Raw genomic sequence first — 21,633 nt, forward strand, 5'->3', positions numbered from 1 at the left:
ATATCTGAAAGATGACGTTACATATCGATGTTTTCATTTTGTATTGGTGATATTAAACAGTTGATCATTGAAGCGATTTATCAATCCAGACTGATGTATCGTTATACCGGTAGTTCCTACACAATCTTGAAACCCATTGGCTATCATCTGATGATGATAAAGCCTCTGGGGCAACGGCCAATATTCCAGGAGATTTGGTACAGCCAGCGGCTATCCGGGCCGTGACTTCCTCTTCTGTTTGCTGGTCATTGTTTACGGTTTGTTTAGCAACTTGAGACCGGTCCAGACAACATTTCGGCTAATTTATAAAGAGCTATCTGCAGATAAATTACAAAAAAGCAAACAACAAGCTAAATCATCATCAGACAATAGGTGACGGATTCCGAGATTGCAATTTTTCCAACGCATTCAGTTTTGCTCTTTTGCTTTCCACACGGACTGTATACCCGCAAGAAACCAAAGCCCATTCAAGCACTACAAGCCGAGTGTCATCTATTTTCATTACATTATTGGAGAAAAGGCAGACATCTTTACAGCCGATATCTGTAACACTGGACCACTCACACTAAAACTATCTAGATTGATAAACAGCACTACAGATGAGGGTAACAATATGTATTTTTGATTTTTGGGGTGAACTCTCCCTTTAAAGGAAAAATACCCATTCATCTTCATACAAATAAATGTACATTCATATAAGAAGATGATAGGCTGAAGGGATAAAGTGGGTATAAAGAGGGGAACGGTAAAGAGAGGAGGATAAAGAGCAGAACAGAGAGAGATGAAGTAAGTGAGAAAGAGGCAGGCGGGCGGGCGAGTCGATAGATGTTGTCAATCAGCGATCGGCTTCTCCATTTGGTGGATTAGTCCTCAAGGCAACAAGAGGCAGCTCAATAGAGACCCCGTCCCCTCTTCTATCCTCTGCCCATATAATAGCAGGTCTGTATCGACTGCCCCATTGACTGTAACTGGCTAGTGGTTGGTGACTGCTGGAGTCATATGGAGGGCAGTACTGAAATGTCAGATCCAGGCAGGGAAAAAGTTGTTTTATTGGACATATCGCTTGGAATGGATATGGGTGATGAGAGGCTTTGCCTTCCGGCTATACCGCTCCTCTCATGGGGCTTCCCACACATTTAAGCTGCAGCGAAGTGTGTGAGAAGATACTTAAAAAGCCATGCATATACGTCCTCTTTTTGAGGAGGATTTATCCCGTAGCCACCTACTGCAAAGATGCTTATGTGCTGCTTTTCTCCGCAACAAAGAGAGTGATAAGTATTCCTGCCTTTTACTTTGGAGCCAGTAAACACAGCTGGCATTTAAGAGGATACAGAATAAAGTTTTGAGAAGAGGAAGCATTCTATTTCTGAGCAATATGTCACATTGATATTTGACAGTTTGCCAAACCCCTCCCCTGAATAGCAACTGTCCAATTATAGCTTAGCAGCTGCAACCAGGTTCTATCAAGCTTTGGACTTCTCCACACGTTGAAGCGATGTGTTACTCACATATTTGGCATTTGAAAAGTTAGGATGAAGTTTTTATCTCGGAGAGCTTTCCATTCATCAAACAAACACTCTCACTTTTGACAGTGCCCTCTGTGCATCTACAATGAAAATAATGGCTTTGAGGGTGCAAATTTTGTGGCACATACAGCAAGCCCTAACAGTGCTGACCAAGCTAACAGCATTAACCTGGGAGAGAACCAGAGGGTGACCACTATACTTCTACAACAACGCCACTCTGTCACTGTTAGTTGGGACTGCATTATCAGCAGTAAATGTCTTATGAACACAGTGCAGCCAGTGGGATACGCACACAGCAATTTACATGCACTAATATGCACACACGACCAGCCCGGCTACCACAACAAAGAACAGAGAGGTGTGGATTACAACATGCACAGAAGGAGCACGATTTTGTTCTCTGCTCAGGACGCCATTACTCCATTATATCTTTTCAAAGCAGATAACTGTTTGCTGCTATATTAATGCTCTGATTGTCACAAACATCTGCTTTATTTGGTGTCTAACTAGAGCTGGTAAAAAACATGGATGTATAAAGAGAACTGGATGCAGCATTCATTCTTATAAAAGTTGCTCAGTGGTGCATGAAGCCCAAAACATTTAACTGCCGCTAAAAAAATTAGCTAGATGATCAGTGCTGCTTCAGCATCATTGGGCCACAGAGCAAGAGCACTAGAGACTTCCACCAGCGGAGCCAGCTATGTCCAGTTTAGTGCTATGCTAGCTTGAATTGGGATAAAACGATTTAATCTTGCGACTCAAATGTTAACAGACCAAATGGATCTAATCCTGGAACAAGTCATTTTGTGAAGGCTGTGACACTCAAAAAAGTTTATCCCCTCATTTACAGACGCCTCTTTCACAATCGAAGTCTACAGGAAAAAGGTTTTTTGGGCCCAGTGGCATCACGTGACAGGCTTGGAAGTTGTAATATTGTGTGGACACTATGAAAATTGGTGTCAGAGCCTGGCGCACTTCCTGCAGGGCCTGGGGAAAGCTGCTAGCGTTCATCGTCATTCCAGCAGTTGACGACTGATGACACTGATGATCACCAGTTAGAAATGAGAAGCCTGCTTTAGTCTATAACTGTCTGACGTCAAGGACCCATTGTTCAGAAAATTACTCAGAATATCAGGTGGGGAAATTTCATTGTGATATGCACATGTACAAGAACTGTAACCTTGGGATCGGGAAGGAACAGTGAATTTACAGTATATGTATGTATAAGTCAACAAACTTACATTCTCAACCCTTTCATCTACAATCACTAGTATTCAGATCTTCTTCCAATTTACTGTAGGGCTGAATTCGACCTAATTCTCTTGCAACATTCTGTAAAGAAGACTGGCTAAAATATTATCTGGGTCACATTATCACAGTTTGTATATGTGCTACAAGTGTAACATCGTGGACTTTGTTGTAAAAATAGAAGGCTGTGACTGACATGAGAAGACATTCAAGAGGCAGACAAATTGGGGGGGTTAGCGTTCTTGCAGTCACACACTAAAAAGTGAAAATTTCCCACATTAGTGATATAAGCGTCTCAGAATGGGAAGCCAGTTTGCCTCCAAGGTCAAAAAAGCTGTATGAATAAATGCGGAGAGCTTTGAGCAATACTAAAAATACAGCAGCCTATTAGAGGGAAAATAAAGTACAAAGCTGCAACCATTTTGCAAAAGATATAAAAGCAACGTTACAGTAGCTACACGACAAAGAGCTACGGGATAATGCGGTCGGACTTTTATTTGTTCCGTCTGGTCAGTTCTTTATGGAGCTTCAGTGAGTCATATACAGGACAAGACAGCTCCCATGACTCATTCAACGGACAATACAGACATGCCCGAGCATGCCTTTTCCAAATCTGACTGTGATGAGTGAAGAGACTCAATGATGTCCCTGTAGACACACACACACACACACACACACACACACACACACACACACAGAAGTCTGCACCTTGAGCTTCATCATGGAGTCCTGGCACAGCTTGTCCCCGCGCGCCGCTGTCACCTCATCAATCCCGATCAGCTTGGCCTTGTAGCGCACGCCATCTCCACGGAAACGCTTAATAAGCCCCGCCTCACTGCGGTCCTGACCTGCGGTGGGAGAAAGAAGAAGAGAGAAGAAGAGGGGATGAGAAATAAGGAGGTGAAAATGAAAGCGAGTGATTACAGGAAACAAGGCTGTGAGCTCAACTGAATCCTACAACTTTAGTATCATGCCCTGCTTGAGGTATAGAGGCTACTACGTGCATGCGTGCGTGCGTGCGTGCGTGTGTGTGTGTGTGTGCGTGCGTGTGTGAGTTGGCTGCTCTGGTATAAATATTTATGGAATAGGAAATGCAGAATGAATTGCAAATTAGCAGCAGCGAGCAAAGATTGAAAGAAAATTGAACTCGAGATTGAAAATGAAGTTGGATAAAGCCGGTGGACTAAATGAGAAAACAACTGGAACATTGAGAACACTTTGCCGTCACCTATTGCACGGCGTTCACGCTGAAAGGCTTGGGTGGAAGGTTACGGGGGTGGCTATGTCGGGGGGTGCTTGCTCCTATGCCTCACCCGCGCCCACAGTTCCCATGGGTGCTATTGGTGGTGACAAACCAGCTTGAATGGCCACTATTGAGAGGAATCATCTCGGTCCAGTGCTCACCCATAATCCACCAGGCCCTCCCTGGGTGATGGATGTAGGGTGGTGGGACGGGTGGTGTGGCACGGGAGGGGGACATTTGCAAATGTGTGTCTGGTTGGCCTCGGGCTTTTTAATGTCATCCCCTCCCTTCCTCCCTCCCATTCCTGTTGCTGATTATTCTGTCTGTCAATCTCTGCAGCTGCCCTGACACCACCTTGACACCGACACCTTCCTCATTTTGTCTCTGCGCTATCTGCCGTCGCGCTGTTTTGATTATGAGGGTGTGAGCCTCGAGCGCTGTCTCGTGCATCTGCAAATGTGTAAACCAGCCCCTCGTAACCTGCGCAGGGTTTGTCAGACACAAACTCCTGCCGCATTTATACGACGAGATAGCAAAATCAAGGTCACCACCACCTTTGAGAATTTAACAGTTTTCAGGTCCCTTGCTCACTCGATTCTAGGTCACGAGACTGTACAGTGCATCAGTTAACGGCACATTTAAGTAGCTGTCTAAGCCGTGTGCGAGAAGAGAAGGTTTAATATCTCTAACACAGACTGTCAGGCTGCACTCAAAGACCCTATTATACCAATATGACCTTATTCCACCCAGAAACACACGGCACTGCCTTCCATGCTGCACAGGTGTAGATTTCAGGGTGAACTGAGGGGGCACGTCCCCCTCAATGTTTAAAACATGCGCTGTGTCCCTCCCAATAAAAACAAACAATTAAAGACATTTCCACCATGAACTGATACAGAAAGGCACAGAATGCAGGAAATTAAGTGTTCACACTTTTGTGGCAGATGACCCCCAAACCGCCCATCTCATATGTGTCCCTAGGGATGCATGATATATATCGGGCCATAGATTATCAGTAATAATGGGAAATTTATAGTATTATCTATTATTCTGGTAATAAAATTACAACCGACAAACAGAGCTGATAATACAAAGCCAAATTGCTTTCACTGACGTAACTAGCGCAGCATCTACACCGTGGATAAACACAGAAGAAGAGAAGAAGAGCAAGCGCAGCATGCTAACTACAGAGCCAAACATGTAGCCGCCAGTGTAGACGTTTTTCTGAGTTTTAGAGGAAGACAACATAATTGTGCCAGGGGTAGTGTCCTGCGCGGGGTCGGGTAGACAGATGACCCGCAAAAAGCTGTGTCATGGTTAAATATGTATATATATAAATTCATGGGTACAGGCATAGGTAAAAATGAAACTGAGAGCAAGAATATATCTTTTATTTTCTAGAATAAAACAAATGAAAGATATGAGGGTTTTTTTTTGGCCATTTTGCCTTTATTGGACAGGACAGGTAAGCGTGAAGGGGAAGAGAGAGAGGAGGGATGACATGCAGCAAAGGGCCACAGGCTGGATTCAAACCCGGGCCGCTGAGGCAACAGCCTTGTACGTGGGACGCCTGCTCTGCCACTAAACCACAGGCGCCCATATCTAACACATATACAACCTCTGACCCCACTGTCAAACTTGTCACTGACATGGAGGACTCCAACGATGAAACTTTGCAGCCCAAGAATGAGGTCGCAGCCTGCACTGAGTTCAAGACACCTTTTTTATTGCTTCTTGATCTCAGTCACATTCAAAGACTAAATCTGTGTGTAAGTATGAGAGAGTATAAGAGAACTTTCTGTTTCCATTGGTAATTTTGTTTTGTTTTCAGCTGCACTGATGTGTGGGGTGCCACAGGGATCTATTCTTGGTCCCATTTTGTTTTCCCTTTATATGCCTCCATTAGAACGCATTATCAGTCATTTTAATGGAGTATCCTACCACTGTTACGCTGATGACATGCAAATCTACCTGGCCTTTAAGCCAGATAATGTTAGCTCTCTGAGGGCTTTAATGGTTTAATGAGTGCCTCTTTGCCATCAAGAAATGGATGACTTGTAATTTTCTGCAGATAAACTCAGACGAAACAGAAGTAATAATCTTAGGCCCTGATCATCTAGCAAGAAAATTACAATTTTTTTGGACCACTGGCAACAAATATAGAATTTACAGCAAGAAATTTATCACTTTTTATTCTAAACTAAACTTTGAACCACATGTCAACAATCTCATACAAACCTACTACTTCTACCTAAGAAATACTACCAACACAAAATCAGCTGTGTCTTTTGCTACCCTTAAAAAGGCTTATTCATGATTTTGTATTCTCATGCCTTGACCACTACAATGCTTCAAATTGTTTGTCATTAATATAGGCCTATATTTTATCTACAAGTGCACGTCACACACTGAGCGAGCCGCCTGTTAATGACGCTGTCGGCAAAGCAGTAATGATTGTGCTAAGTGGCTAATGGGCATGTAGCTACTTCCATGTTTCAGATGATACGTCATGTTTGTAGTCGACCAATGAAGATGAGTTTACATATCACCTTGGATTCATCCTTCACCTTCTCAAAATGATCCCACACTTTGGATTTCCTGCCCGACATATTATTAACAAGCCTGTGGAATAACTGCAGGTAAGAGGCCTGGAAATTAGGGGCCGCACACATGCCATGAATGCATAGCTGATCTTCTTCCAGGTGCTGTTTATAAGTGTGTAGGCCTATTGTCCGTGGGACAGATGTAAAGCTCTGGGTAGCCCTGCACTAACATGATCAACTTTTCTGTATTTATCAGACTGAATATTTACAGAAAAAGGGGAAGATATCTGTCGGCTGTGATTGGTTTGTAATGTGACTCCTGTCCGACTGCTGAGCGTGGCCACTTCCTGTGTCTGTCCTTTCAAATTAGGGTTTTGATTTATTTTGACAAGGCGCGGCTCTTAATAGAGTTCCATGTTTTTTGTTTGTTTTGATTTGTTTTTTTCTGCGACTAAGTGACCAATGAAATCTTGCTGACTTATAATCTTTCTGGTTGACTAACGTTTGGCTGACTATTAGGGGGCAGCCCTAATATACACAAACACAAATGATATTTCTTCTTCCATCCCTGCAATTTACAAGGAAACATCAAAAACTAAAATTAGAAATTTAGGAAAAAAAAGAGCAAATTAAGTGGCTTGTGCAAAAGTCTATGTTCGAATGCAAGCACTTGTCTTGGCTATGCACACCCTCTCACTAATTCATGAGGGCACAATTCTCTAAAGGGGGGGAGGGCTCGATGATGCTAAAGTCATTAAAGTCTCTAAGCAAGTGAATGTCAAATCTGGGTCTATTTCAGAACTGTTTCTAAGCCAGAGGATAATGAGTCTTATATACAGCCGCCGTGTACCTCTGAACATTAACAAGTCTGACGTGCACACATGTAGAGAAATTAACCCACTTTGATGACAAACTCACTCAAAAGACTGCAGACGTTGCTATGGATGTGCTGTTGCTTAAACCCTGCAGGACAGATGCAAGAGAGGGCTGACTCCTACGATAATTATTGCTGCACCTTATTCAAAGCATCCCTCATACAGCTACTGTAGTCTATTCATACAGTATTATGTATTCCATCCAGATTTTACTGACTCATACACTAATGTAATGTAAAATGCATGCTGCTCCAGTTGCATTTTAAACACGATCGGTCCAATTCAGTGCGGCTCTCTCAGATGAGCTCTAACCAGATGTTCTGTGCCATTTGTTTCTTTACATACAACGCGCCATTTCCCCTAATAACACTTCAGGAGAGATTTAGAGGTTTATGCACAGATCCTCAAAAAAGTAGGCCTTGCATACCGAATGAGAGTCTTGACACAGTGGCATAACTCGTACGCTACGTGCTCAGGGTTCAGATCAAGACGAGCGAGTGTGCTGTATTTGAAAACTAAAGAGCTGCGGGGCATGCTGTTTCATGTTGTTACACACTGTAAGAAAGGAGAAGAGAGCGGGAGAAGGTGTGTGTGCGTGTGTGTGTGTGTGTGTGTGTGTGAAGGGGGGTGACACATATTCCTCTGGCTTTCTGGATTTACAATTACCCAAGGTTGAATGGTCCTCACAATATTTCAGGCCCATAAGCCTGATGCTCATAATTTGTCTGACACAGGGCTGCCTAAAGCATTGTCTACTGTTAGTCCGCGTCTAAGTGTATCCTACACATAGGACAACATGCCTGCCATTTGGGAGTCCTGGTGGTCTGAGATGCTGGGTTAGAATCCAGTCTTTGTCTCATCTCTCGCCTCCCAATATTTCCTATATGACAATATATTGTCCCAGAAGTAATTGCGATAACAATATTATTGTCAGTTTGACACCATTTTATGCCACAGATATAATCACAATAGCATAATAATGCCAGTACACCTGTTCAAAGAGCACTGAACTCTTCCTAAGAATATTCAGGCAATGGACTTAAAATAATAAAAAGCAATAAAGTAATAAACACCTCTTAATATATACGAGTACATATATAGGAGTAGCCCGATATTACTCAGTTTTAAACTTAATACAAAATTTGGCTAGCAAAACCAAAACCAAGTGAAGCCTGATGCAATTAATAGACAAGCTTAGAGAAGCTCCGGGAATGCTGCATTTATCCCTTTAATCTCGCCAGTGCGCTGCAATCAGCTCTTGGGGGTGGACGACCTGGGAGTTGGGAGGTTTGCTAGTGGATTTATAAAGGATGAAGTTGTTGGAAGGTAAAACTACAAACAACAGACTTCTTGGTTGTTGCCAGAGGTTGGCAAGCTAATGACTATCAGGTTGTGCCACTTGCACTCCAAAAGAGCAGCTGTAGGCCACCCGTTAACTATGCTGTGTTGTCTTCAAGTTTGGTTTTATCTTTTTCGGACTCTTGAAAGAGGCTTCATCAATCAGGTCTCACTCCCAACTTGTCAAAAACCAAGGCTTGGTCTGTGACCCTTAGCATCAGATACCAAGGCACCCTTCAGCAGCAGTATGAGATGCCAGGTGTAGGCATTTTAGTGCACTGACCAACTGCCATGGTATAAAGGGTCAAGGTCAAGGTCAAATTTATGTATATAGCACATTTAAAACGACCGAGGTTTGCCAAAGTGCTGTACAATCTAAAAAGCACTAAAGTATTAAAATACAACTATAGAAATAGAAAAATACAGTATTAGAGCACACAGTACATAGAAATATTAAGAGTAACAATAGAAAACAAAATAAAGTGCACAATAGGCACAAAATTCAATAAAAACAGTCCATACATCGGCAATGTTCGGCTCAACATGCGTCAAATGCTAACGAGAAAAGATGGGTCTTCAGCAATGACTTAAATATCTCAAGAGTCTGGGCAGATCTAATATACAGTGGTAAGCTGTTCCACAATTTTGGGGCAGCCACCGCGAAGGCTCGGTCGCCTTTAGTTTTGAGCCTAGATATCGGGACATCTAGAAGCAACTCATTTGATGACCTCAGTGCTCTAGCTGGTGTGTGAACATGGATGAGTTCAACTAAGTACTGGGGGGCCAGACCATTCAATATCTTAAAAACAAACATCAAAATCTTAAAATCAATCCTGCAGCGGACAGGAAGCCAATGCAAAGAGGCCAGAACCGGTGAAGAGTGAGAAAGTCTGCATAGGGTGGGCTGGAGGGGAGAAGGATAGGTCAAACAAACTCTAGACTTTCACCCAGGAGCCTGCTGTTTGTGTCCACTGTCAAACCAAAGGTTAATCGATTTTAATTTTAATAACAACATAGTGTGCTAATATGTGTAGCCTATGACGTATATCCCAAAAAGTTAAAGTATGTTGTTACAAACCTACTATAAAACTGATGTTTTTTTCTAAACCTAACCACATACTTTTGTACTCTAAATACATTTAGAATTTTTTTTTTTTTTACCTAAGTTCCAAGTTTATTTTGAAAAGAGACTGCATGCATTTCACGAGTGGAAACTACATTTCTTGTGAAATCATTCATGGTTTATTTTGAAAAGACACAATGCATGTAAGAAGTGTAAATTGACACACTGTCTCTGGGCGTCCAAATCTGGCAGTCGAGGGGTACCTACAGCGTCATATTTTGACGTGTAAGGCCAGTGACCAAGCATCAGTATCTGACGAGTTGGAAGTGGCAATGTGTTGGCTTCATGTTGGCTAAAATGTTCTTCTGTAAACATGCATGTAAACACAACAGGGAAAAGGGGGAGAGAGAGAGGGAGTGACATGCAGCAAAGGGCCATAGGCTGGAGTCGAACCCGGGCCGCTGCGGCAACAGCCTTGTACATGGGGCGCCTGCTCTACCACTAAGCCACCGACGCCCCTGTTGCCCTCATTTTTCAACGACCTAATAAAGACTTAAACGCCATAAAAAAGCCAAATCTTCAAGGAAAAAAAAAAAAAAAAAAGGAGCTGAGATTTAACAGCCAGGACATCAGAGGGCTTCAAATCAAACGCTACAATCACCCACCTGACACACAGGCCCTGCACCAGGACCATGGAGAGAACAATTACTGTTCGCCCTGCTCCATACTGTTTCAGGGCTTGTCTCTGATCACAGTGTTGCATCCTCCTCCTTGCCACACTAGAATGGGGACAGTGAAGGGACAGATGGCAACAGATGGAGAGTCAGAAGTGCCCCTCCAGATATAAGGACTTGGCAACAAGAAACTTTTTGTTGGGGTTCTGGGCATCGAGGCAGCTTAACCTTTGAACTTTTCTGAGTGTGTTTCTGTGTCCGCCTGTCTCTTCCTGTCAATGTCCCTATCTACTAGATGGCCACACACGCCATGCATTATCCTATAATGAGAGTTTATACTATTGCCAACTGAGCCTCAAGTTCACCTACAAACGATGTACAATGTTAACCATTATTTTGTGCGTCTCTGCACAAGACATTTTACGTCTCATGAAATGAAAACACTAGGTAAGTCCTATCAGCACAGGGGGCTGATGACTTTAAGCAGCAGTAAAGAGAATGGATGTCTGAGGAAGGCAAATCTGTCCTCGCCATCTGCCTCCCCCATGTGCACCAAATAACTTTCATAAGCCTCAGCAAACACACAGACACACACTTACAAACATTAACAGCAGCACGTGCGCCCTCGTCCACTGATGTCAAAATTCCTCCACCCAACTTTGGCATCACAGAGCAGATTGAGGGCTCGGTTTAATGACTGATCGTTAAAGCAGTTACAGAGTTAATGAGGGGCATTGTGCACATCGTCGATGCAGACCATTGAGTCACTGTAGAGTTATTGATGTGAGCCTGGTGGTGATGGCCGAGATCATTCTTTAGGTGGGAGCTCCATGATGCTATTATCAAATTCATGGTGCAGCAGTGGGATGAACATTTGGTACCAGAAAATGATTTGGTCAAATGTGGGAAATAGTGTTTGAATAGGGTGAAATGGTGACTATTTGTACTGCCACTTACAATCTTTCCAATGTCATACATCCAGTATGAGCGCTGACTGGTGATTTCATCTTTTTTCTGCCTCCCTCTGTCTCTTTCTGTGTCTGTTTGCTGCGTCTTCGTCCTTCTCCTCCTCCTTTCTCAATGTCTCTCTGTCCTCTATTCCTTGTCTTTCTTTTTGAAATGAATCTTTTTTTTTGCGCACAGATTACAGTGGGAGAGCAACAGTTGCTATGGAGATAGAGCAAAGTCACGCATGTAAAGCAATTCTGTTGATGGATAGAGGGGAGCTTTGGCTTTACAGTGGCAATCGGAGTTTGCTGCTGTGAGGTTTTGAGAGGAATGACAATCTATGACATCCCTAAAACAAAACACAAGACAGTGTGTGTGGTGTCACGCTAAATGTTCTATTTTCCTCAAAAAAACGTTCTCTATTAAATTATGAAGCAAAAATCAAAACATAAGCATCACATGCATTGAAGAATAATTATTATTATCAAATCTTTTTAGTCTCTCTCTGTCTTTCAGTCTATCTTTCAGTTTTTTTGAAAATCATTTATCTGATCGACTTGGCTGGTATATTGTTAGGCCTCAAGGAACTGCAGTGTCAAGTGTGAGCTCTTGTGGTCTATGTATTAGTAGCGCATTACGTACACACTGTGTAGAGTATTAAGAGGGATTCCTTATAGAGTGTTGCAGGAATGAGTCCTTAAACCCAGAAATGAGTTCTGGTTCTCTCGTCTTGAAGTTAATGTTTTTTTAATAGGTTTTTGATTAGAAATAAGATTTGTGTTTAACATAAGCCTAAGAGATTTTCTCGTTTTGTTCTTCGACATAAAACACTTCAGTAAGTATCCCAAAAAGCAGGATGCTCACAAGTGGCTAAATGAGACTACAGAACAACATCGTGACAAACACAGCTTTACAGACTCGTTTGGGTGGCGACGTTCAGGTCATGCAACCGTGGTGTAGTTTGTTAATAGCATAACGTTAGCTTTTTACCTCTGGCGATTGCATTAATGCCTCAAAAATCATGAAGTGATGTTCATTTGTAAGATGATCTTGCTGAACAAAATGCATTAGTATCATAATGTTTCTTTGTCACAGGGCTTATTTTCTACCATAATCCAAAATCCAATGGGAAAATCCCATAGGCTTTTTGTAGAGTAGAAAAGGCATTGCTAACTTCTGGGCTGGCCAACAAAACACCATTATCGCTGCACCAACCTATTAACTGTTGCACTGCCGAATGGCATGTTGAGCACAGCTTGATTTCCATTGCTTGCTACAGTACTTTCAACAACAGATGAAGAAAGAGAAACCAGGGATGTTACACTCAAACATTTAACGTCAGTGATCTAACCTTCATAATGATTTCTTTTGTTTCCAGGAATGAAAGTTCATAAAGTTCTTGCATGAGCTCTTCCACCCAAATAACTGGTATACTCTATAGCCCCGTTTCCACCTTTTGGTATAGTACCTTTGGAACTAAAAGTAACCCTTCAGACATGGTATCTAGACCCTAGATCTGTTTAGTGTTTTCACCACAAACAGTCCTCTTAAATGTGGCCGGGGCTGTTGTCACTCACTGCTCCCTCCAGCACTTGCTGTATTTCTCATAGAAGGAATGTCTGCAGTTGCAACTGTTGCACACCAACAATTTCAGAACAAAATAAAACAGGCTGCAGTGAGAGTCTCTCTTCATGGGATATTTAAAAATAGCGGGTTTGTGCAGTTAGTCCTTCTCAGGCAAGCGCAGTAACAATGCTCCGTGATCCTTTTTTTTCTCGAAGTGATGATTTGAATATACAAAGTTCACATAATCCGGTCGAAATGAATACATATATTTTTAACTGTTTAAAGACTGACACATTACAAAAAGTCTGTGGCATCCAAAAGAGACAAAAACACCACCTAAACTAATGGTCAAAGTTGTCATACTGAAATTCAAGGTGTGTTGATGGATTCATGTCGTCAACTCATGAATTGAGTAACATTACAAGTAAATGTTCCACCTTTAAAGTTGCCGACAGTCGGCCCTATGAATTGAGTTTATTTTCTCAGACTACAGCTGCTTTGAGAGGCAGCAAAACATCCTTTCATTTTGATAGTTATAGTTTACTAATGTAAAACTTGCCATGGCATGAACAGTGGTTACAAAACCAGCCACAGCTCGGCCCTGAGCAGAAGGATTGTCTGCTATAGACCAATGAACAGACTGCAGTGTTCACAGCTCCACCTTTTAGTACCGGATCTGTGTGCTAGGTACCCCAACAGAGGGGGGACCAAAAATGGGGACAGTACAGAACAGTTCCATTGGTACCATCCACAACTTTTCACAGTGGAGACAGAAAAAATAGTACTGAACTAAACTGAACCGCACCGTACTGCACGGTAGAAACGAGGTTTTTCATTGCTCGGGGATGCAACTATGTGATGGCAGATGTATTGCTCAGGACTCAAAGAAGTGCAGTGTCGAGTTAGAAGTTGTTTAGATGAGCTCTTCTTGAGAAAGCTGCAAGCAGCAGTACTGGAGACCAAGCAATTGCCGTGTTCTGAACAGGCACATTTCAAACAAGCACTGCACTTGTCTTATAAAAACCCCAAAACCTGAACTTCCTACTTGGGTAAAAGCATGACCTGCCTTACTACCCTAACCTAGCTCACTACTCATGTCTAAACCTGACCAACTCAACCAACGACGGCAATGAGTACTATCCATATGGCCCATCACTAAGATACAGATAGACACATTGGGTTTTGGTATTTTCATGGAAAATGTTGACAAGATGAAAAATACAGTAGCTGCAACCTTGTCCTTTAAATCACACCAATCTCCTCTGTTGCTTCCCCCTATATGAATATCAACAGTGCTTTGTCTAAACACATGTCATCAACATGATCCCCTGTAGTGTCCTTCACCTGCCCCAGCCTGAGCACAAACACCTCTAGCCACGCTGCCTGACACTCTGCATGCATTTATGTTGCCCCATTTCCATTTATATGGATCTAAATAGCATCTTTGCTGATTGTGACAATGGTCCCTGCAGCACATGTGATTAACATGAGGCTGATAGCCTGTGCTGATAGCCCCCTCCAATGAGCCGCATGGCCACGTGTGTAATAGCTCTCCCCCCTCCACTTAACTCAAATCAATGGGCCCTCCTCCAGCCTGGCCATTTATCTGAGCAAGCCGACAGGGCCAGTGAAACAGCCACAGAGGACCTGGCCCCGCGGCCTCGTTACAGCCAGCCCGCAGAAGCCAGATTTACTGGACTAGCTGGAGTGGCTTTATTCATGGATGGAGAAATGAGGGGGAAAAAAAGATGGAGAGAGGGAGGGCACACGCTACAGCATCCTCTTCTTGCTCACATCCTTCCCCCCTCCCTGTGGATCTCATTCTTTCTACCTCTCAATCCCCTCTTCTTTCCTCCTCTCAGCCAATTCAATCCCATTTCAATCTCCCAGTGAAGTTTCGGAGAATGCCTCGTCCTATTACATCACTTATGCTGTTCATCAAAGCGACAGGGTGTGAATTACCCTGTCCATGACACCTAAATCATGGCGCCACCAAACCCTGGGGCTACATGGAATAGCTGTTACTACATCTGGATCCCTGGGATGAGACAGGGAGCCTCTCGGCGGACTTGACGGAGTGAAGCTTCTCTCCATGTAGTCCAGCCTTATTTAGCTCCATCCAAACATGACTTAAAGTTATGTTTACTGTCTGCCAAACATGAGAAAGCTGCCAGTTTACCATTCTGTCCTGACTCCCTTTTCTACAGGGAGTACTGGGCCGTCAGCACCAGACTTTTTTCTTACATGAGTCTTCATTATACTATTGTTGCTTCAACTCCAGGCATGCCAGTTTTGGTTAACTCTGCTTTTGACAGCCCAAGGCCCACTAATCAGTAATTAACCAGCTAATTTTTAAGAAAAAATGAACAAAACTCCAAAATATTATTAGTCTGGTGATTAATTGACTCAATTTGAGCTCTAGCTAGGCCACCAGGAAGTGTACCAGGCTTTGGAGCCAATTTTCGTAGTGGCCAAAAAGTGGTACTGCAATTTCCGGGGTCCTTCACATGATGCCATGGTGCCCAAAACGACTTTTTCCCATTGACTTACATTGGGAAAAGAGACGTCAATATATCAGTGGAAAATTTTTTGGGGGGTCCAAACCCCTGTGAAATTACTTATTCCACTATCAAAATTTAATCCATTTGGTTTGATAACATTTGGAAAGTCTAAAAGAGCCACAAGATTAAATAATTTTATCCCCATTCAAGTTAATGAAGTGCTAAACTGGAAGTTAGACGCTAGTGCTCCTGCTCTATGGGCCCTGTGATGTGGAAGCAGTGTCAATCACCCGGGTAATTTCATACCGTGGAAAAGAGCTTTTTTGGTTTCATGCTCCACTGAGCAGCTTTCATGGGAAGAAGTTTGCAAGTTTCGTAATACACCCATGACTTTAGCACCATATTTCAAAAAGCTATCCATTTAGAGGTGGTGAAAGTTTAATGTTTTATGATGTAAATGTAAATGCCTTTTTTTTTTTTTTTTCATTTTTATGTTAGCCTTTGCTGCTCTGCAATGTGCACTAGCTGGGTCAGGTGGGAGCAAGCTAGCAGTGCTGCTCATTCGCCATTACCGCGGGATGACGTTGCTACAGAAACATCGTGGCCACCGCTGGTCCCGCCAAAGTAGACCCAGTGAGTAAGCGGCTACATTTGAGATGCAAAACCCTCTTGGCATTGTTTACAATGATAGCACCACTAGCCATGCTGACACTGTTAACGGTGCTGACAGAGTGATGCTAAAGGGGGTTCGTGGCTTAAAACTGAGCTGCATACTCACAGGGGTGACCTGAGGGGGGACCAGAGGGGTGGGCACAATGTTTCCACAGCAATGCTGTTAGGTCAGGATGGTGTTACAAGCAGAATTGGCCAAATGAGTAGCTAGCTCCCACCTAACCCAGCTGGTGCACAGTGGCCAAGGATAGCTAACCAGTGGAGATCAGGGGAAAGGGCAGTGGGCACTTTGTTTCCACTTGTCAACGCAGCTAGCTGTCTGTCTTCCACCACACCCTGGTGGTGTGTATTGCAGTAAACTGAAGAGTAGAAAGATGAACACGTAAAATACCATGGTTAACTGGTCAACAATATCCTCAGCGGTTAACCACTGTCATCCTTAATTAACACATTTGTTTGGCAAGTAGCATCTTACATACCTTTGATCCTCCTGGACTCCTTTCGCTGGCTGGTTTTGACACCCGGCTGGAGCTCGGCCTCCGCTGACATCCTCCACTGCTGGGTCCCTTGTCCTGCTTACAGCAGATCCACCATGGGTTAGCAGCACACTAGCTAATCCTCCCAACTCCCAGTGTCCAATTCCCCCACACTCCAGTCTTTCTTACAGTCGCTCTTTGATGGAGAAAATCTCATTCAAATCCATGATGAGATGTCTGGTACTCCTCAATAAATGAAGATCCAGCATTGATAGCTACGCTCTGTCACTGCTGGCCCATGGCATACGAGCACTGCCGAACAACACATGAAAAGATGATTGAGTTACGAGCTAGGAGATCCTCTCGAGAGCAGCCTCAGATCAGATTTGACATCTTCTGGAGTGTACCTGAGTTCTCTCCTTGAAGGTCAAGTATCACATGGTCCACTGTTGCTCTTTTCTGAGGGTCCACCTATTACTCAGGAGTAATTCCCTCCAGGGGGACACCGCAACATCGATTGAATCAAATATTGTTCTTCAGAGTAGGTCAGGAGTGAATATTATACTTTGGTGGAGCACTTCAGATGCAGTCCGACAGCCCATCACAGTCACTTGCTCCGAGCACTGCAAGGCGGAGAGACAGGAATGACAGTTAATGTTAAGATGGAGGTGCTTAAGAATTAAAAATGACAAACACATGGCCCTTGATCACTCATTACAACATTAATTTCAAACACAAAATGGCAGGCACCAATTTAACAAATCAACAAAGATGTTATTATCTCTTCTGGATCATCAATCCTTAATGAGTGTGAGGAAAACGTGGGCCCACCCTGTAAGGAGACCCGTGGCAACGTACTTGACGCTCTTGCTTTATGTACAGCTTGTGAGTAAACACAGTACATTAAAGCATGACCGGTGCTTCTGTGCATAAAAAGCAAATTTTCAGAAGATGGATTGTTAATGCTCACAGCTCTGGCCAACGGCACTAGAGGAGGGGAAGTAGCAGAGAGCGATGAATGACAGGCTGTTTCAAAGCAAACTGTGGTGGAAATCCTGGCACAGTCGTCTATAAACTGGAACCCCCCACATTGTGCTTTAATGCCCTTGAATCATCCACTGCTAACACGGGGGCCGTGCCAAGCTGGCACCGCGGCTGGCACCGCTTCTGTTGGCATGGTGATGGGCCATTGTTGGAGAAAGAGGCCTTCAGCTTACCCCGGCCTGAAAAGAGCTGCTGCACATCGAGCACCGGGCACACATTATCCTGTTTGACATTGTTTGACATTGTGAGACTGTGTGGTGAGAATGAGTGTGATCTGAGCGTCATTTTAAACATATTTGTAAGACAAACCATTTTATTTCAAAGCTCCATATTTTTTCAACACTGTGCCTCCTCCTGGAACTGACAGAAAGATGACTTGTTAAATGGTCACACAAATTACAAATAACACATCCTTTCACTTCGCGTACCTGCATTTTTTGCCCAGATTGAGACAATGCTCCATAAACAGTGTCCCCTGTTAAATCTGGATTATCCACAGACCTCGATGTGAGCAGTTTTCACTGGAACTACTTTCTATCAATAAATAGTTCCTAAGAAAGCTATTCTTAGGGCCTATCGCAGTGAGGATTGTGGATTATCCAGAGTAACTGGGACACAGTCTGTGGATAGAGATGTTGCTGCTGAATTTTTCAGATGTCATTTTTCAATGTTTTGAGTTCCCCAAATGGAAACCCTCCTCCACTGTATTGTGGTGGTGTCAGAAATCTCAGAGACTGTGACCTGTAAACCTGGCTGGTAGCCACTTACCTAAAAAAAACATCTAAAAATCTATATGTTACTATTGTACCATTTATCCAAACACGTCCAATCTAATCAACAGAATAGGTAATTTGCCAATGACTCCCACAGTGTCACATATGACTGTTGCAGAGAATCAGTGACAGGCATAGTTTTAAATATTTGGCTAATGTTATGAAAGATAGCGGTTAGGCACCAAAACTACTTTATTAGGCTAAGAAAAACAGTCAGGGTTTAGGCTAAAATGAGTATGTTTGTTTTGTAACTTACAAAACATACGTAAGTAACGTACTCAACTTAACAAACAGCGGTCTCCTGGGTCAAAGTCCCCCGTCTGTTCAACTCATCCACCCACCCTGACTTCCTCTGTATATAGAGGAGGTCAGGGTGGCACCTCTGTTTTTTTTTGTTTGATTGTTTTTTAAAAGAGGCATGACGATAAAGTATATCGTATCGTAACCCCATCAAACCTTATCGTATCGCATTGCATCGCATCTTATCCTGCCCTCTTCTGCCTTACTCTACCTTCGATTGGCTTGCTCTGACATTCTTACCCTAACCCTTATCAGTCTCCGTCCTCTTGCCTAAACCTAACCTATCCAACAAACGAAGGCAACAAGTAGTAGCCAATCACAGGGAGAGTAGGGTGGGTCATTCCTTCACCATTGTATGAAAAAAGTGCTATGTGCTATGTTGACTTTGTAGCTCTTTAAGGCAATGGTCACACATGAGCAAACGCAGGCTTGTAACCATAGCCTGCCGAAGTTCACCGAAGTTAACTCCACACGATGCAAACATGCAAATTTACTTTGCAAATTCTGGAGCAATTTTTGTCATTGTTTTGCACATGAAATGAACAGGAGGCAAATATTCGCCAATGTTGATTTCATGCATGTGTATCCACAACCTTATACTACATCACCTGACTTCCTCTTTTGCTCCTGTCATAATTACTAAGGCTACTAGTGGTTGCCACCAAACAATAAATGTTAATATGAGTTGTAATAGGCTGCTTGCACAGACAACCTATACAACCGTTTTTTGGGGGGTGGATGGTTGGATTTATCCTGAAGAGGGATACGAATATTACAGAATGTAAGGTCACAAATGGGGTTACAAGACTAGATACTGCTGTAATGGAAACCTTCCAGATAAACCTTTTTTTCAGTGTAGAGATGCATAGTTTTGTGCAGTCCTGTATGTATGCATTAAACAAATTGATGTATGAAATAACCTCTTTACAGCTATCTGCCTCATTTTCATCCCGCAGACAAGTCCTTCAACCCTCCCATTATTCCAAAATGAACTATGATGTTAAGACACATTTCATTTCCTTTAACAACAGGTCATTGCGGTTGCTTCATCACCACCGGTTCTCCTTGTGCATGACTGTCTAGACCATGTGTCACCCTTCATGTGTGCTTATGAGGCAGATAATGTCACCCAGGTCTGGGCGAAGGGGCAATCTCCCCATAAGAACGTCTCAGACAGAGCCTTGGAGTGCCAGCGACGGGAGAGGTATTTTCCATGTCACAAAGAACCTTATCAGAATGTAATTTTCATTACCAACGAGGGAGATATGCCTCATTGTATTAGACGGAAGAGCGATTTAATGTGATGTACGGCTGCTTGTCAAAACCAATGCTATCTAGGTCACCCAGACTCCCCAATCTGCTCTGTGTTTTAACAGCTCCCAGTGTCTCTTATGATTTGGGTCAGAGTTAACGAGCATCACTCGTTTCTCCAGCTACTCTCAACTGCGAGGGGATGTCAAAAGCCCTTGACAAAAGCCACCCTTTATTTATTAATTTGTTCATTTTAGTACTACCTTTCTCAAGTGCAAAGGAAAACTTCCTTGAGGGAAGTCAATTTGATTTCTGCTTGCCTTTCTTTATTCCCTTCCATCAAGCCGCCGCCGTCTTTGTCTCCGTCTGCCAGCGTTTCACAAATCATCTCTTGAGATGTTTGTTTCCTGCTTGCGTCAGACTCTTTGCCCCGTAACCGGATTACTGAACAAAAACAGGCATGCAGTGTGAGAACCTGATGTATGGCAACTCTCTCTTCCTTAACATGAGGCATATCAATCATGCAAGCTATTGATTTTTCAGGAGAGGACTTGAGTGTATACCTTCACAAGGTGAACTCGGCCCCCAGGGCAACATGCAGGTGCATATATCTTGTCATGCAGTGTCAGTGTAGTGGGATGAGATGTGATCTGAATCTTTTTCAAGATGGGGAACAAATCGTTCTTCGTTGTTTTGATCAAGATTGTCAGAAAGATGCCTACAACCTTTAGTGAGTTGAGGTACAGGTCAATCAAAACGCTACCAGTCACATAAAAAATAACAGAGTGTAGTTACTGCTTTCACTGCTTCATAATTATGTAATTAATGCACATACTGCTTGACGTGATAATTTGGTTGCAATGAAATAAAAACTGTAATTTAGATTTATGTTGCAGAGAGACAAAGACTTGTAATTTACAACAAATAGATTGAGTTCTATCTTCCCAGTTGCCTCTGTGGATGAGAATGATTCATTAAGGCTGATCAGATTTTCAGTCATGTTTACCATCTCTGAAATATAATGGGCAATCACTGAACACTTGCTGATTTTTAAATCTGATCATTCTTGAGATTTTTTTTTTTTTTAAGCTCCAGCATTCTTGTAAGTCACATTTCCTCCTGAGACCTGTGTTTAATAGACTGCACAATCAACCTCATATTGTGAGACAAGCCTCCGTGCATCCTGCCACCGATGAGTAACAAAGGTGGAACAGCCATCTATCACTGGATATGGCCAATTACACCTCCATTCACTGTGGTCCCGATGGAAGGCGCAGTCTGTGCTCTCCAGTTTGCGTGCGGCTGCTGAGGAGCGGGGACGCCCCCCATCCACCAGACCGTCTCCATCGCTTCCTGGCCAAGGCTGGCATGGCCCGGGGCCGGTGCAACGTTTGTTCGACAGACCGGCTTTGGCACCTCGCGCTGGTCATCTTTGTTACAAAATGCCCCCCAGCTTATGGAGTGGGACACAACTGTCACAACCTGGTCGAGCAATGCTCCTCTGAATAGCCCCGCTGTGTTACCTTGTGTCATCTATGGCAGCGTAGGCCGGCCAGCTACTGCTATATCCTCTCTTTACATAAAGCCTTTAG

The 21,633-nt window shown here is 43.2% G+C and overlaps 1 protein-coding gene across 9 annotated transcripts in view; it reads right to left on the reverse strand.

Annotated features, from left to right (window-relative positions):
* dab1b (DAB adaptor protein 1b) overlaps positions 1–21,633 on the reverse strand; it is a 155,478-nt gene that overhangs the window by 27,128 nt on the left and 106,717 nt on the right. For 8 of the 9 annotated variants that reach the window (XM_049597284.1, XM_049597289.1, XM_049597287.1 and 5 more), the window contains 2 exons: positions 16,677–17,296; positions 3,483–3,622 (listed from right to left, as the gene is read on the reverse strand). In XM_049597284.1, coding sequence (XP_049453241.1) covers positions 3,483–3,622; positions 16,677–16,746 — 210 coding nt within the window. In that variant the 5' untranslated portion in view covers positions 16,747–17,296. The remainder of the gene's footprint in view (positions 1–3,482; positions 3,623–16,676; positions 17,297–21,633) is intronic. The other variant, XM_049597283.1, reaches the window with a different exon arrangement.

Source organism: Epinephelus fuscoguttatus, linkage group LG15 (genome assembly GCF_011397635.1).
Source record: "Epinephelus fuscoguttatus linkage group LG15, E.fuscoguttatus.final_Chr_v1".
Lineage (NCBI taxonomy): Eukaryota > Metazoa > Chordata > Actinopteri > Perciformes > Serranidae > Epinephelus > Epinephelus fuscoguttatus.